The sequence below is a fragment of the Acanthopagrus latus genome, chromosome 16, assembly GCF_904848185.1.
Source record: "Acanthopagrus latus isolate v.2019 chromosome 16, fAcaLat1.1, whole genome shotgun sequence".
Taxonomy (NCBI): Eukaryota; Metazoa; Chordata; class Actinopteri; order Spariformes; family Sparidae; genus Acanthopagrus; species Acanthopagrus latus.
The window spans coordinates 24,059,820-24,075,857 of NC_051054.1; the positions used below are offsets into that span (position 1 = coordinate 24,059,820).

At 38.3% G+C, this 16,038-nt stretch overlaps 1 protein-coding gene across 4 annotated transcripts in view; it reads left to right on the plus strand.

Moving 5' to 3' along the window:
• The window catches only part of kif6 (kinesin family member 6), an 89,542-nt gene extending 76,098 nt beyond the window's left edge, over positions 1–13,444 (plus strand). For 2 of the 4 annotated variants that reach the window (XM_037072467.1, XM_037072468.1), the window contains exons 16-24: positions 3,027–3,077; positions 5,804–5,891; positions 6,044–6,179; positions 8,087–8,175; positions 9,270–9,356; positions 9,483–9,587; positions 10,977–11,092; positions 12,410–12,572; positions 12,756–13,444. In XM_037072467.1, coding sequence (XP_036928362.1) covers positions 3,027–3,077; positions 5,804–5,891; positions 6,044–6,179; positions 8,087–8,175; positions 9,270–9,356; positions 9,483–9,587; positions 10,977–11,092; positions 12,410–12,474 — 737 coding nt within the window. In that variant the 3' untranslated portion in view covers positions 12,475–12,572; positions 12,756–13,444. The remainder of the gene's footprint in view (positions 1–3,026; positions 3,078–5,803; positions 5,892–6,043; positions 6,180–8,086; positions 8,176–9,269; positions 9,357–9,482; positions 9,588–10,976; positions 11,093–12,409; positions 12,573–12,755) is intronic. The other 2 variants (XM_037072469.1, XM_037072470.1) reach the window with 2 other exon arrangements.
• The last annotated feature ends 2,594 nt before the right edge of the window (positions 13,445–16,038 follow it).

Consider the following 16,038-nt stretch of genomic DNA (forward strand, 5'->3'; position numbering starts at 1 on the left):
CATGGCTTTTTGTTCCCAAATCATGGTTCTTACTCCTCAGGCATTAGGAAAAACTGTGTCATCATGGCCACAATATGTCCCTGTGTGCCATTTGTAACATTTCACATCATCCATTCACGTCTCCACTGTCTACTGAAACCCCCAATAGTGGTCTACATTTTAAAAAAAAGTGTATGTGAAGAGTTTTGAAAGATGGGCTGGTCTGTGAGAAGCATGAGCAAACAGTTTGAAAGGTTTTTTCAGTGGAATGCAGAGAGCTGATGTAAAACTCAACCTGAATTCTACCATAAGAATATTATACTTGATTATTCCACAAACTTGATAAGTGACTCAGCTTTACTCTTAGCAGAAACAGATGTTTGTCTTCAATGTTTTCAGTATCTTCATCTTCTCGTAGACTACTAATCCAACTGTTTTATGGCACCCTTATAGGTGTTGCATAAAGGTAGTTTCTCACACCCTATTTTCTTTCAAAATGATAATTCATCTGGATTCCTCGTTCTTGGAGCTCGGATGGCCCTTAGATTTGCGACAGAATCATATTACGAAAAGGGCTGCAGCACAGCACCATCTACATGTACAGTATATAAGACCTTGGGGACTGTAATGAAAACTTGCCACAATCTGTTTTATTTTTTTAGTCTGCCTTGTAACTATTCTGGTCATTCAGTCACTGTCACCATCGTTGGTCTTGCCATGAAATTATGCCCTTTTGTTGTTTTGTAGTAAATATACCCCTGAATTGTCCTTTACACATTAGTGTGGCCATTTAGTTAAGACAGAAATTGCCTTAACCATAGCCTATTTAGCTGATTTATTTTACAGTTTTGCTTTACCCCTAAAGCATCACAAATTCTGTATCATCAATAGGGAAATTAACTGCTTCAATTAGGGGAAGAAAGACAGTGGAAATAGGAGAAAATTACTTATCCATATGTCAGCAGGATTACTGCTACAAGAGAGGCAAGGATTCAGAAACCCTCCCTTGCTTCCAGACTGACTGTAGTTACAAGATTTAATTCTGAGGACTATGAGCGTGTGTTACTCAGCAGTGTGTCTTGTCAAGTCAAGTCAATCCTCTTCTTAGTCTAATGAAAAACACCATTGAGTTGCATTGTTGGAATTTTGGGATCCAGAGTGTTTGAAGCTTGAACCAAAACTAAGAATATCTTTACTCCTCGTGTGTAGATTTAGAACATTCCTTTTTTATTTGTCTTTTGTCAGCCGTAAAGTACTACTTGAGTTTATAGTAGACACACATATCTTGACTCAACAACACTGAAAAATACACCAGTGCTGCTAAGTCAAGTCAATTAAAATTGTTGTTGCTTTTCACAATAGTTCTTGTGTAGAGGTGGAACTTGTTAACCTGATTGCCAGACGGTTTGTTACACAGAACAAACTGGGACGTAGTCTTTGGAAGCTGTTTGGACAAGGGCAGGCACTTTCAAAAAAATACTTGGTCGGTGACTGGATGAACCAACTGTCTATCACCTTCTATCAAGGGCTGTATTTAGATCAAATCAACAGCAGAGTTCTACCACAAGTGAGGTCAATTGGAAAAATCAAACTCTTGTTGAAAACAATCAAGAGGAAAACATCTTTGAAGAAGAAAAGCCTTCAGTGCCATTCTTCTCTTTTCCTTCACTGAAGAATATGCTCTACTTCTAATATAACTGATGCTTTATCACTAACGATAACCTCTTGAGGAGCCGCCATTGCTGTTGTGAAATGAACAGTCACTTCTGCCACTTTTGCCCGGTCATCACATCTAAACCATGCCCCTAGCTGCAAATAGTTCCTTAGAGTAGGCTGATTGGTGCAAACAACTGTGCTTCAACCAAAAGTGCCTCAGAGGTCATATCAAGATTGTTAATTGTATGTGTTGATGTTTAATATAGATACTATTGGTAAACTCTAAAATATGGATATATGGAGGTTTTTTGATGCACTTTTGGGTGAGCCATACTATATAAACTCTTTTTTGAAAAAAGTGAATTGGATGAATTGGACACATAGATGTTTGACAAAGTTGGACAGTCCTGCTGCATAGTTATTTTTAAGAAAATGTATTCAGGAAAATAAGAAGATAGACTAGACAGCACATCCATTTCACAGTTTGACATTGCCACAATATAATACAATAGTAGCTCTGCTTCTACATATTTGGTCATAGATAGAATGTTGATAAAATAGAACAAAGTGAATGATTGATCTTTGGTTAAGCTACCTTTGCCAAGGTTAAATTCATGACATTAAATCAGTGTGAAGGGCTTTGTGTAAACCCCCTCTAACAAAGAGGAATGCTTTTATGTTGACAGAGAGCGCTTTGTGACATTGTTGTAGTCAGTCAGATTGTAGAAGTCAGCTGTCAATGGCATTAAAACACTGAAGACATACACTTGTCCCACTATGTGTGTAATTTTCCAATCACATTTACCGCATTGTCATTACACTTTTCATTATGATTCTTACCCATATTGCCACTGTTGCTGGTTAGGTGTTCATCCTACCTGCTTCACACTACAGCACAGTGTTTGCACTCTATGTTTTCCCTCCAGCACCCCAACCCCTTCTCTCGTTGTCTCTTAATATCACACTTGGTAATGCCTTCTATTGCACTGTGCATTTTGCATATTAACTACCCAAGTGATATAAAGCTGTATGGGGTCAGCAGCCCTTCCAGGGTTCATTGCATTCCTACACACTTGAATCTTGAAGTGTGATTGGTTTCATTGTACAGTACCCTCAAGAATACTCTGTTCTTGCAGTAAGTCATCCTTTATCCCTTGATATACAGTATGTCTTCTCTTCAATAATACGGTGCTAATAAACTTTATATGTTCAGAAGCATTTTCTTTTTAAAGAGGTGCTTAGGGGTAGTTGTAAATTGTGTTTTGAAATATGTCTTTAAATGTCATTCTAGGACAGGCAAGGATAGTGATAATATAATGAACAGGAAACTAAACTTAAAAAGATCTGATTTTACTGATGTAACCCTCAGTTTTCCCATCCTCCTTTCTCAGATGAGTTGAAGAAGCAGTTGGCGATGCAGAGGAAGCAAAGGGCAGCTCATGGTAAGATCAACTGCCAATGGATACTCCCACAGCAGAACTTGAACCTTGTGTTTGTTGAAGAGAAGCATAACATCCATCTCCACCTACCCACACAACAGCTAAACAGTACATGTACACAAACAATTACATGCATCATATGCAGTGTCTCTGTAAATTGCACACTTGCCTTTTTGTAGAAGTTAGAATGACTGAGAATCCAGGTTTTTACTGAAACTCAGTGTCCCTGTTTGCCATCTTTTTGATATTGATCTCCATTCAGAATGGGGTGGTAAACATTGTGGACACATTGTGGGTGCTCTTGCACTGTATGTGCAGCAGCGCCCACTTCAAAGCCTCTGCAATAGGCCTCTTTGCCTGAAAACTTGGTGACCAAAGATTGGGCCTCATTTTTCTGAGACTTCATTTACCCTTTATTAAATGTTTTGATCAGCGACATAAATGCTTTGATGAGGAAATCTGGTTGTAATGCACACAAACATCTAGCTCAGGACGTTTCTCATTATTTTGAATGCAGCATCAGAGAACACTTCACAGCAGCCTGGCTTCTGTTAGCCAGAGTAGGTATTTAAAATGTTGTCTTTGAAAGAAACGCATTTTCATGTACACAACACATGCTTGCTAGCCTGAAAAAAAAAGATGTATTTGTGATTTTATCTACAGTACGACTTTCACAGTATGACTGAACTAAAAACATTCCTTTATAGCTGTGCCTAGTCTGACTGCCAGTCCCAGGTATTATTTTATGATTTAATTTGCGTATTGTTTATATGTTTTTCTTGTGACACATACAGACCCTTTCCAAAAAAATTAGAATATCATGGAAAAGTTTATTTCCATAATTCCATTCAAAAAGTTAAACTTTCATAGATCATAGATTCAGGGCCCACAATTTAAACAATTTCAAGTATTTATTTGTTTATTTGTACATCATTTGGGCTTCCAGCTGATAAAACCCACAAAAACAGGAATTCATAAAATCAGAATACTGTGAAGAAATCACCATTTACTTCTCAGTTTTTGAAGGAAAAAAAAGAATGAAATTAGGATCAAATCAATCAAAATATGGTGCTTTCAAAATGATATGTCAATCTTCAATACTTGGCTGGGCATCCCTTTGCCTTAATCACTGCCTCGATGTGCCGTGGCATTGAGGCAATCAGCCTGTGGCATTGCCTGGGAGTTATGGAAGCCCAGATTTCCTTGATGCTTGCTGTCAGCTCTTCTTTGTTCTTGGGTCTGGTGCCCCTCATTTTCCTCTTGATAATACCCCATAGATTCTCAATGGGGTTTAGGTCCGGTGAGTTGGCTGGCCAGTCAAGCACTGTGATGGCATGGGCATCAAACCAGGTTTTGGTGCTTCTGGCAGTATGGGCAGGGGCCATGTCCTGCTGGAAGACGAAATCTGCATCTCCATACAGATCCTCAGCAGAGGGAATCACGAAGTCCTCTAAAATGTTCTGGTAGACTGTTGCGGTGACCCTGGATTTAAGAAAGCAGAGTTTACCAACACCTGCACCGGACATTGCACCCCAAATCATGACTGACTGTGGATATTTCACACTGGACCTCAAGCAGCTTGGGTTCTGTTCCTCACCCGTCTTCCTCCAAACCCTTGGACCTTGATTCCCGAATGAAAGGCACACTTTACTGTCATCAGAAGAGGACCTTGGACCACTGGCCAACAGTCCAGTCCTTCTTCTCCTTGACCCAGTTGAGATGCTTCCTACGTTGGCTCAGGCTCAGAAGTGGCTTGACCCGAGGAACCCGACAGTTGTAGCCCATCTCCCGGATGTGTCTGAATGTGGTGGTTTTTGAAGCTGTGACTCACGCCTCATTCCACTCTTTCTGGATCTCTGCCAGATTCTTGAATCTTCTCTGTTTGATAATCCGCTGAAGCCCACAGTCATCTCTTCTGCTGGTGCATCTTCTCCTGCCACATTTTGCCCTTCCACTAGACTTTACATTGGTGTGCTTGGACACAGCACTCTGTGAACAGCCAGCCTCCTTAGTTATGAACTTTTGTGGCTTACCAATCCTATGGAGGGTATCAATGATGGTCCTCTGGCCAGTTGTCAAGTCTGCAGTCTTCCCCATATTGAACTGAACTGAGACAGTTTAATGACACCTGGGGAAACCTGTGCAGGTGCTTTGAGTTTAGTAGATGATTAGTGTGTGACACTCAGTTTAAAACATTCATGCCCTGCAAAATTTGGGCTGATTTCATCACAGTATTCTAATTTCTTGAATTCCTGTTTTCGTGGGTTTTATGAGCTGGAAGCCCAAATGATGTACAAATAAACAGATAAATACTTGAAATCGTTTAAATTGTGGGCCCTGAATCTATAATCTATGAAAGATTAACTTTTTTAAATGGAATTATGGAAATAAATAAACTTTTCCATGATATTCTAATTTTTTGGAAAGGGTCTGTATATCTTAATATTTTTATTTATTCTAATTATCATGTTTATACTTACCTTTTAGTCCCTGTGCTTTTTTAAAGTTACTGATCAGTTGTCACCATTTTTATACATTTTTAAAATATGTTTTAACTTACGTTTATTATTTATGTTTATGTTAATTGTGTCCACTTGTGTCTAATGTTTTACTTTAAAGTGTACGTACAGTTTTTGTGGATGCAACTTCCATGGAATGACGTGCTATATAAATTAAGTTTTGTTTGCGTGCTTGCTTACTTGCTTTTAAAAATTATACCAACTCTACAGGTGTCTTGGGAAATCCCAAGGAAGCTAAGGAGGAGATTGACCCAGTGGAAGAAAACTTGTGCAAACACATAGAGCAAGAAAAAATGTTGTGAGTGTTATTTAATGAGTGCTTTTTAATGATTTGTTATACTCAGTATTTTCGTAGTGACTCCGAAGACCCTGCTCAGATTGATTAGACACAGCAGACACTGTGTAATGTGGACAGAATATAAATTTGGTGCTGATAATATGTCATGTCAGTTACAAGACCACCACTGGCCGTCTAAAAGTTCTGCGAACAGAGATTGAGCACCTGCAGCTGTTGCTGGAGAGGACAAAAGTCAAGCTCCAAAAAGACTTCCAGAAGTGGTGGAGCCAGGAGGCTTCCTGTGTGCAGGTGACTGACCATACTTTATCCACCTAGTTACTGTATGAGACAGCACCACATAAAGTTTCAGGAAGTATGAAATAATGACAGTGCTTGTGTGTATAGATATGTTAGTGACATCAGGCAGAAAAGGCTTCAGTTTTCTTCTTTTTTTTTTCATATATATGGATGTTTGTTGTTTGCCTAATATTGGCCTCACGTTAGTGTGTGTGCAAGCTGATTCACATGTGTCTCTGACTTTGGAGGCTTTTATGGCACCAGTGTAACCCTTAGAGCCTCTGTTCCACATCATGCTGAATGGGCCCTGGTGGGAGGCAAATACATGGAAACACATTTGTAAAGTATTCCATGTGACCCAAACAAGGGCCTGGAGAGCAGCTTAGAGGCAAGACAGCAACAGCATCAAAGACTGTCTCAGAGTCGTAACAAGGACAGCATGTTCATTAAGTTTTTCAGAAGAAGAAGGAAAGGGGAAGAAGAAATGAGTCAGTGTTCATTTCAGTACGTGTGAGCGTAAATGCTTTAAGGGGCAATATATAAGATATAGACTGAATTTTTATTTAAAACTCTCTCTCTCTCTCTCTCTCTCTCTCTCTCTATATATATATATATATATATATATATATATATATATATATATATATATATATATATATATATATATATATATATATATATATATATACACACATTTAATGTATACATATGCCACTTGTTACTGATATTCTTACTTCCATTTTCCTTGCCAGAGAGAAAAATACAACTTCAACAAATACAACATCTTCCGATTTCGAGTCTCTTTATTACTTAGCTAACTGCTTGTAAACAACACTTAAGTGAAACTTGACACAATCACCTAATAAATCCGAGAAATAAAGATATCCCAACTCTACATGCCATTTTCTCCTGACACTCTCTCTCCTCTGCCACTTCATGCCTCTCCTGTCCCAATCTGCCATTTCTTCTTGTCCCCCAGCCCTGGTCAGAGCCACTGTAAATCCCCTTCATACTGTATGCCCTGTCATCTGTCATCTGACCTCTGTCAGTGTGTTCAAACTCAGTCGGGTGTCCGGCCATGTTCACTGGGAGTTGCTGAACCTGACTGAGCTGAGCTTTGTTGTCCACTGTGACTCACCATGTGATCAAAGGTTGTCGAAGGCAAACTCCAGTCATCTAACAAGGGCACTGGCTCCACTGCTAACCGACTTAACTTGCTGATGGCAGCTAGTCCCTACAACCAAAGATAGGTACAGCAAAGAGTATAGTGAATAGCAGTTAACAGTTATGTTACCCCTTGTGGTTTTGGAGCTACCTTTGAATTCTTGCCATTTCTTCCATGTTACACATTGTACAGTATCGAGCAAGACAATGGAGGAAGCTTTGAGACAAATGTGAGCTAAAAATTCCTAAATGACCAAGACTTGATGGCTGTTGTACACGTTTTATAACCCAACCATAGAGAAGAGCAGAACATGTGACCAGCAGACACCACTGGCTCCTACTCTCTGGGTTTGATCTTATGAATGGAGAACGATATCTCACTCACATCTGAGCGAGGTTTGAGAATTTATCACTTAATGACAAATGGAAAGAATCGGAAGTCTGACAGACAGGCCTTACTTGTGGAGCTTTAGCTTTCCAAGAAGGAAGTGAGTCATTTTCCTTGCCAGCATGCTGATACCCAACAGCTTTGTTTCACCATCTACTGCTCTCTTTACGCAAACAGTACACATGTAGCTGATAAAACTCTGAGAGGAGTTTGATGGACCTAGAGGACACATAGTACCTGAGGTCTGCTGTTCCCTCTAGTTACATATGGCCACATTATGTTTCACCATCATCAGAATCAATAGCATGTTGTTTTTGCTGAGTGTTCCAGGAATGTTTTAATAAGGTCTCATTCACTGTGGCTGCAGGAGTCTGAGTTAAAGGCCACAGCCAGATGTCACACAGGGTTGCCAAGAGGAACCATGCAGCCATCTCCACCTGGCAATCCAGTATTTTGGTGAGACACATTTCCTTTGAGTGATGACTTGCTGCTTTTTTAATCCGTCCACCAATCCCACTCGCAGATGTAAATCTACACATAGTAAAAGTGTGCTTGATTGCTGTTAGATACAGTGGTCATGTCACTAGGCATTTTGAAAAGGAAAAGCTTCCCCTCGTGGATTTAATTCTTTGATTTTATTTTTGTCTTCTCTCCATCTGTGCTTGAATGGCACTTGATTAATAGCCAACAACCTGTAGCTCCTTAGTGCTTGTTTCCATGAAGCAATTACTGAACACATGTTTGAAGATAATGTCGCTGTGTTTGTTCATTCATGGTGAGATTAGTCAGGGACGTGTATCACACTATAACTGGCCGTTTAGAGGTGTTATTTCACTTTGAATGTCTGCCACTTGTCTGCCATTAGGAAATATTGTTGGCTGGGTTTACAAATTGGTGCTTCACTACTCAGAGTGCATTAGGTCAAATGCAAGTCTTGAAAATTCTTAAAAAGCAATTAAATCAGTCTGCAAAAAAATGAATTCAGAATTTATTAAAAAGTAGTGAATTAAGCTGCAACAATTAGTTGATTTCTTAATTGTTGGATAGAAATAATTATTTTGATGATCATAACTAGTTTTTCAAGTGAAAATGTCAAACAAAATAGTCATTACTTGAATCTAGACTTGAATCTAATTTTTTTTTAAAGTTGCAGGAATGTAGCAAAAACCGTCACTGCTACTAGCTACAGTAGTTAGGAAGCTGTCCACACTCTGGGCCCAGGTATTATTAATTGATTAAATTATATCATCAGGAACTATAGATTACACTGCTGGGAAGTGCTTAAAAAAAGAATCCTTTGGCTGGTATGATCATTAAGTATTACATTGTATTAAAAATGTCTCAAATGTGACCTGATGAACCCTGCAGAAACCCTATGTACCCTTTGCATTGTTGCTCCCTCTTGTAGTTAAGACCATAATGCTGGTGGTACTGAAAATATACCTGCCTACCTATGATAGACAGTGAGTGGCTGCAGTATGATGAAACTACAGATAATCTTTTTAAGGTGTAACGGTTGTTATGAAATGCTCTCCTGACTTGTTCTTCAGTGCACCTGTGAGCAGTCCTGTGAGAAATGCGCCGGTCAGCCCAGATCCAAATCCAAACTGTTCCACTGCTTCTGTTCACAATCTCAGGTCAGTTTAACTTCACTTCATCTCTTAGTTTGTTTCCTATGTGGTACTACTGGATTATACTTCACACACTTCATCCTCACCATCATAATCACAAAATTATAATAACATATATCTTTGAATTTTCAGAAGTTTGGTCACCAAAAGCATACCTCCCTTGACAGCTGTCCCAGCATGGCATGATGAGTCCCTGGGTGGAAGAGCGACTGACGTCACTCCTTCCTCTGAGTGGAGGTACAGTGACACCTGGCATTTTGGAAATAAATGAATTGCTTTGAAAACTGCTGAATTGAATTGAATACTATGAATTTTGTTTTCCAGTTTAGTTTCAGAATCATGTATACATACAGTCGTGGTCAAAAGTTTAACAAACACTTGTCCTGTATGTCATGGCAGTCTTGGGTTCCAGTGATTTCTACAACTGTCATTTTTCTGTGACGGAACAAGTGCAACACATACGACTTTATCACAAAAAACACATTCATGAGTTTTTGTTAATTTATCAATGTTTTGTAGGTCTTCTGAAAATGTGATCAGCAGAAAATTGCATTGAGCTTTAAGATGCAGCTGCTTATTTCTTGCACGGCAGCCTTTCAGCTCATAGGAAGGCAAAACATGCGTGACTGTGGACACTGACATCTGTCTTCCAGCAGCTTCTAGTTCATCGCAGACTTGCTTTTTTGTGGTTTTTGCAATTTTCTTTGCAGCAGGCAATAGTTTGCATTTCCTTCCTGATAGTTGCAGTGACACAACTTATCATGCACTTTATACTTACAAAACAGTTGTTTGCACAGTTGATCCTGTTACTGCTTTGAAATGGATTCAGGTGACTTTCCCGACTTGTACAAACAATAATGCCCTATTAAAATGGGCCAAGGAAAGTCATCAGCTGTCACCGATCATGATAATTCAGAAGAAGTTAAGAGGCCATGCTACAAAGCAAACTTGATTGAAACAGCTTTTTTATAATCACAATAATTTGATCTTTAAGTCAAGAAGACCTATGATTAATTCATAAATGTTTCTTGTGACAAAGTAGTATGTATTCCACACATTCCATCACAGAAAAATGAGAGTTGTAGAAATCATTGGAACTCAAGACTGTCATGATATACACTACATGTCCTAGTGAATTGACAAATGCGAACAATACAGGAGCATAATATTCCACGTTTGCAGTAGCTCTTACATCCATACATACATTGTGGACCTGTAGATTTTACAGCTGTGAGGGGTTCTCTCTTCCTCTTATGAACATGGAAATACATTTTTATTTATTTTGTGAAGTAATGTCTCCAAACTCTATTAACAAATCAAAAAGCTGGAGTCATGCCTGCATGCTGCTGCTGAAACTACCTTTTTTACAACCACAATAAAACACTGAATACATAATATACATATGATGCAAGAAACTGTTAAATGTAAGGTGTTGAGCTTGCTACCTTCAAGTTTTGGAAGCAAGAACAGTTAAAACATGAGTAATTTACACATTTACAGTGCACACACACATGCAGTGCAAAAGATTTGCTATCAGTTATATATACTAAGTACTTATCTGTGTTACAGATAGTGTTAAGAACTGAACCTGATATTATCATACCAGATTACCCGTGTACATTTCAGGGCCCTGTCAACTACCAAGCTCTCATCCTCCTCTATCCCCTTGACTGGAGACCAACAGGCTGATGCTGACATTCTGGCCTTTGTCAGAGCCAGGCAAAGCCTCCTCAGCAGGATAGGTAGAACACACACACACACACACACACACACACACACACACACACACACACACACACACACACAAATACACATGTGCACTCAGCTCTAAGATTTCACACAATATGCATCCAGCACTGCTCTCTGGTGGTTTGATGCCTTACTACACTTTATTACAGTTTTTGCCCGTTGCTTGAACACGTTTGGTAAAACTTGGCTCATTGTGTCAAAACTCTACAAATGAGACACAACACTGGCAAATAAACCATTCACATCAGCAATCCTTTGTCAAAATGTCACTCTGATGACAAAATGATACCCACTTGCATCATATGAATACAAATTGAACTAAGTGTCTTATGTATGAAATAGTGTGTAGTGTGCAGGCGCAAGTGTGTTGCAGAATTGCAACTAAAGCGGAAAGCAGTGCTTTCATTTAAGGTATGGTTACACTTTGTTTAAGGTATAGTAACAACAGCTTCAAACTATGTTACTTTGGTTTAAGCATGTGTCTATAGTGTTCAAGCAATGGGTAAAAACTGTAAAAGTAAAGCTTACAAAACTATATGGCCACAACTGTCTTGTTTAGACCTTTGTAAAGTGGCACTCAATGCAGTGCATACCTCTACTTGTACACACTCATGGACACCAGCCTCCCACATCTGAGTTTTGTCTTCAATATACGTTATTTCCAGAGAAATGAATGAACATTTTGGAAAATGTGTTATGTTTAAGAAAGTAAGAAAAACAATCCATGTCTTGACTGGATTTACACCCAAAATTAATGTAGTCTTGTCTAGCCCAAGACTCATCCTCTGTTCAAGTTTGTGTAATCCTGCTGACAAACTATCAAAAAACAAACAGACAGACATGGGTGAACATTTAATGCAGGTAAATAGCAATGATAAGTTCAAAATGATTTCACATTTCACCTTTTCTCATTCTTTTAGTGGAAGATTTCCCTCATAGATAGACACTTTTTCTCCACACCTGATCATGTTTTGCTTTAACATGGTTATTCTCTCTCTCACTCATACACATGCACACACTCTCCTTTTACCCTTGTGTAGCTGCTTACTTTGGCAAACAAGTGCACTTAGCTGTCTTGCGGTGTACCGCAAGATATCCAGAACAGCTGAGGTCATTTGAACAGAGATGCCGAATGAGCACAAACAACAGCCTAAAAAACAGTTGTTTGCCCTCCAAAATCCATATATCTTTTCTTTTCTTTCTTTCTTTCTTTCTTTCTTTCTTTCTTTCTTTCTTTCTTTCTTTCTTTCTCCCTCCCGTCTTTCCTTCCTTCTTTATTTCCTTTTTTCCTTCCCTCCATCCATCCTTAGCCACTCCTAAGCTGGATAGCAACTGTGTTTTGACAGGAAAGCCCCTCTCCGTGGTTGTTTGGTAACCCCTGCATGGTGCTATTCCTCCTGTCGAGAAAGCTTCGAAGCCACAAGTGCATGCTAGGAAGTGTAGGGAACCTGGCAAAAAGCAACAGACAGCACAGTTGAGTGGAGGCCATTATTGTAGTTGAAGTCATAGTTTAGGGGGTGTTTCAATGCAATTAATTTCAAGAATTGTTACCCTGACTTTGTAAGACCAAGAAAAGAACATAGTTTTGTCATATTTTTTGGACATTTTCTTACTTATCAATCAAATACTTATCTAATTTGCCTTGTGTTTTGTTAGGTATGTCACACCAACATCAATGACAGCGCAAAGTTCTGGTGAAGCATCCAGGCCATGAAGATACTGTCATCTCACTGCTTATACAGCCCCACAACCGTCAAGTGATTGAATGATACTCAAACATATATGAGGCATTAATGAGTATAGATGGACTTTATATGTATGCGTATAGACAGTTATCTAAACTGGATCCAAAATGTATTAGATTTGTTATGAAGAGACACCTCTATCAAACACAAGCCACACATCTGTCTGAATTTACATGCATACATACCTGTTAAACTTATGGGGGAGAGGCTGGTGTTACATATTGGGCAGCTGTAAAATCCCCACTCCCTCCGGCTATTTGATCTGAACAAATGTTGTCTCAAGATATCAGAGGAAGCAGCGGACAAAAGGAAACCAGTCAGCTCCAGTGTGTTTGACTTGATGTGTCATGACTTTTTAAATGGCCACATGAAGTGTCGATATGCACAATGAAATGTCATATATCTGTGTGGTTTTGTTTGAATTGATTTTAAGTGTGACACATTTTGTGTAAAATGCTGTAAATATAAATGTGTACTATATGTGCTAGTTAACCTAATCATTTCTGATCTTATGTAAAATGAATAGTGTTGGTGTTGTTATCTGTACAAAGTATAGAATCAAATAATAAAGCTGAGTAATGACAAAATGTGAACAGCCAACTGCAAGATGCTTTAAAAGCATGGTGAATAATTTCTGTTACTGGGAGTCCCAATCAAAACACAAGACACAGAAAGCAACCACTACTGGTAATAAAAATATCTTTGACGTGCCTCAGGCAGAAACACTCAGAGATTAGGTAATGTATTCAAGCAGCAGGTGACAAAATGAAACGCATAATTGCTTGATTAAAATTACGGATTTCTTTGATTTGAACATTGTTGGAATCATTTGGGATAGTGTTAGAACACAAGTCGCTAGTATTTTTTCTTATCACTAATGCTACATCTCTTTTTCATAGCTCTTCCTTTACAGTTAGTTCCCTGCTAATGGTAATAATCAGTGACGGAATTATCTCAGAGCCTTTACTCAGGTAGTCAAGTTTGAGTTATTTGTATTGTTTTTGAGTATTATTTAGTAGTAGTATTTTTTTTACTGCTACTCAACTACATCTCAGATTGAAATATTGCACATTTTGCTCCACTACATTAATCTGACAGCTTGAGGTACTAGTTATTTTCCAAGTCACAATTTTCATTTCCACTTATCCAGTGTAAACCATGTTGCATGTGAATTTTGAATGTTTTGGATAAACTGAGGGATGAAGTCTTCTTTTAAATGGACTCCATAGCTGTTTTGTACTCTGATCACGCAAATCACTTTTAAGCACAAGTCAGCATTCACCCATTCTAATACACATGTCATACACTGGTGGCAGAGACTACTATCTGAGGTGCCACATGCTCATTGGGAGCAATAACTATTCTTACACACTGGCATGTAATAGCTACTTGGAGCAATTCGGGGTGCTGTCTCTTGCTTAAGGATACTTTTGATTAGTGGAGGACCATTCTACCTCCTGAGCCACAACTACTCTTACTAATTGTCCTACTTCTTCAGACAAACGTGTGATGATTTTGAATAGAATATGTTGCTGTAGGTTTAATTACCCTAAAGTGTAAGTATTTAAAATTAACTACATTTCATACAACTACGTCAGTGAACTGCAACATATGCATTCATGCAGCATTAGTAATAATCCGAAATCACTGGATATGATAGTAAAAGACTAATTATCATTTACGTGAGCACAGCACATTTTGGTCATGATACTTTTACTTAAGCAGGGTTGTGAGTGCAGGACTTTTACTTGTAGTCAAGTATATTTAGTACAATATTTGTAATTTAAGTGAAGGACTTCAATACTTCTAATACTAAAATGGACTTGCCTATCATATTCTGCACAAACCTCAGCCATGAAGCTTAAAAATATGAGTTAGATTTTTGGCTGTTTTATCAATAATTTCGTAAAAGAAGTCAATTAGCAGTTACATTTATTCCAGATTACGCCAATAATGGTACAGCGGAAATTAAGCTTTTGTTACATTGTCAAGCCTGTATTGAGTAGTTGACTGGCTCTCTGAGTTCTCCTTGAAATATGAATCTATGTAAGCCTCCAGTCTGTGCAGGGCATGGCTTTGAAATTCAAATTGTGGTACAAACATTTTTTTGCATGCAGTATTGATTATTGGTTATTAAACTGAATGATCATATATGGACGCTTACAGTCAACTATGGTGAGCTCCAGCTGAGAGAAATTAAATTGATCATTGAATTAGCCAATTCACAATGCAGTCTTTAAATGGTCGCCAACTGCAAAAAAGTCTTAAATTTGGAAATGTACGTGTAATGTTCAGACAGTCGATGGGTTTTATCTGACTGCCCCAGTGTTCCTGACTTTAATTGACATTGCAACAGCTGGAGCCTTCACTACACACCTAAACAGACTGAAGTCAACACTGGAAGGACCTGTTTGCATGGCTTTGCGTTGATTTGTTTGGCATATGACAAGCAGCTGCACAATTTGCATTCAGGCAAGAGTTGCCTTGGAGAAAGAGTCTTCTTCGCTCAAGTCATGTTATCTGTTATCTTCATCATCAGTGGCTTTCTTTAAAATGTATTTTTATTTATAATACTGATACAGAAATTGGCAAAAATTATATAGAGATCACATTTTTACCTCAATTTAACAGCAGTTAACTGCTAAACTACTACTACAACTACTTTTTAACCACTTTATATAAAAAAAAAACTTAGCAATGTTGTGGAATGGTGAATTACATGTCATTAAACTTCATTTTGCTATAGCAAATATAGAAAAGTTGTTGCATACTACCTGGGAAATTCAGGTAACTTCTTCTTGATGTAGTCCCTCAACCAACACTCCTTGCACTTTATCATGAACCATGGAGTATTTTATATTTTTGTTCATGTGTGACCCGTGAACAAGTGGGTTCTTTTTGAAATGATCTCTACAGTTCCCCAAATGTAATTTTTTTTTTAAAAATTTGAGCCACATTTCCTAAGTAGCTAATTTTCTGTATTTCATCTTCTTCCAGAATTAAGTCATGGATAGCTTTGATAGCTTTGCTTTCAAAGTAACTTATCCGACGCTACAGATTAGCTATAGATGTTTTACAGCAATTCCACAATCCGGAAAATACAGTAGAGTTAATCAGACTATTCTTAAATTTCAAATGTGTTTAACCCTCTGGAGTTCAGGTTGATTATGGTTCTTTTAAACCTGAGTCTGCCT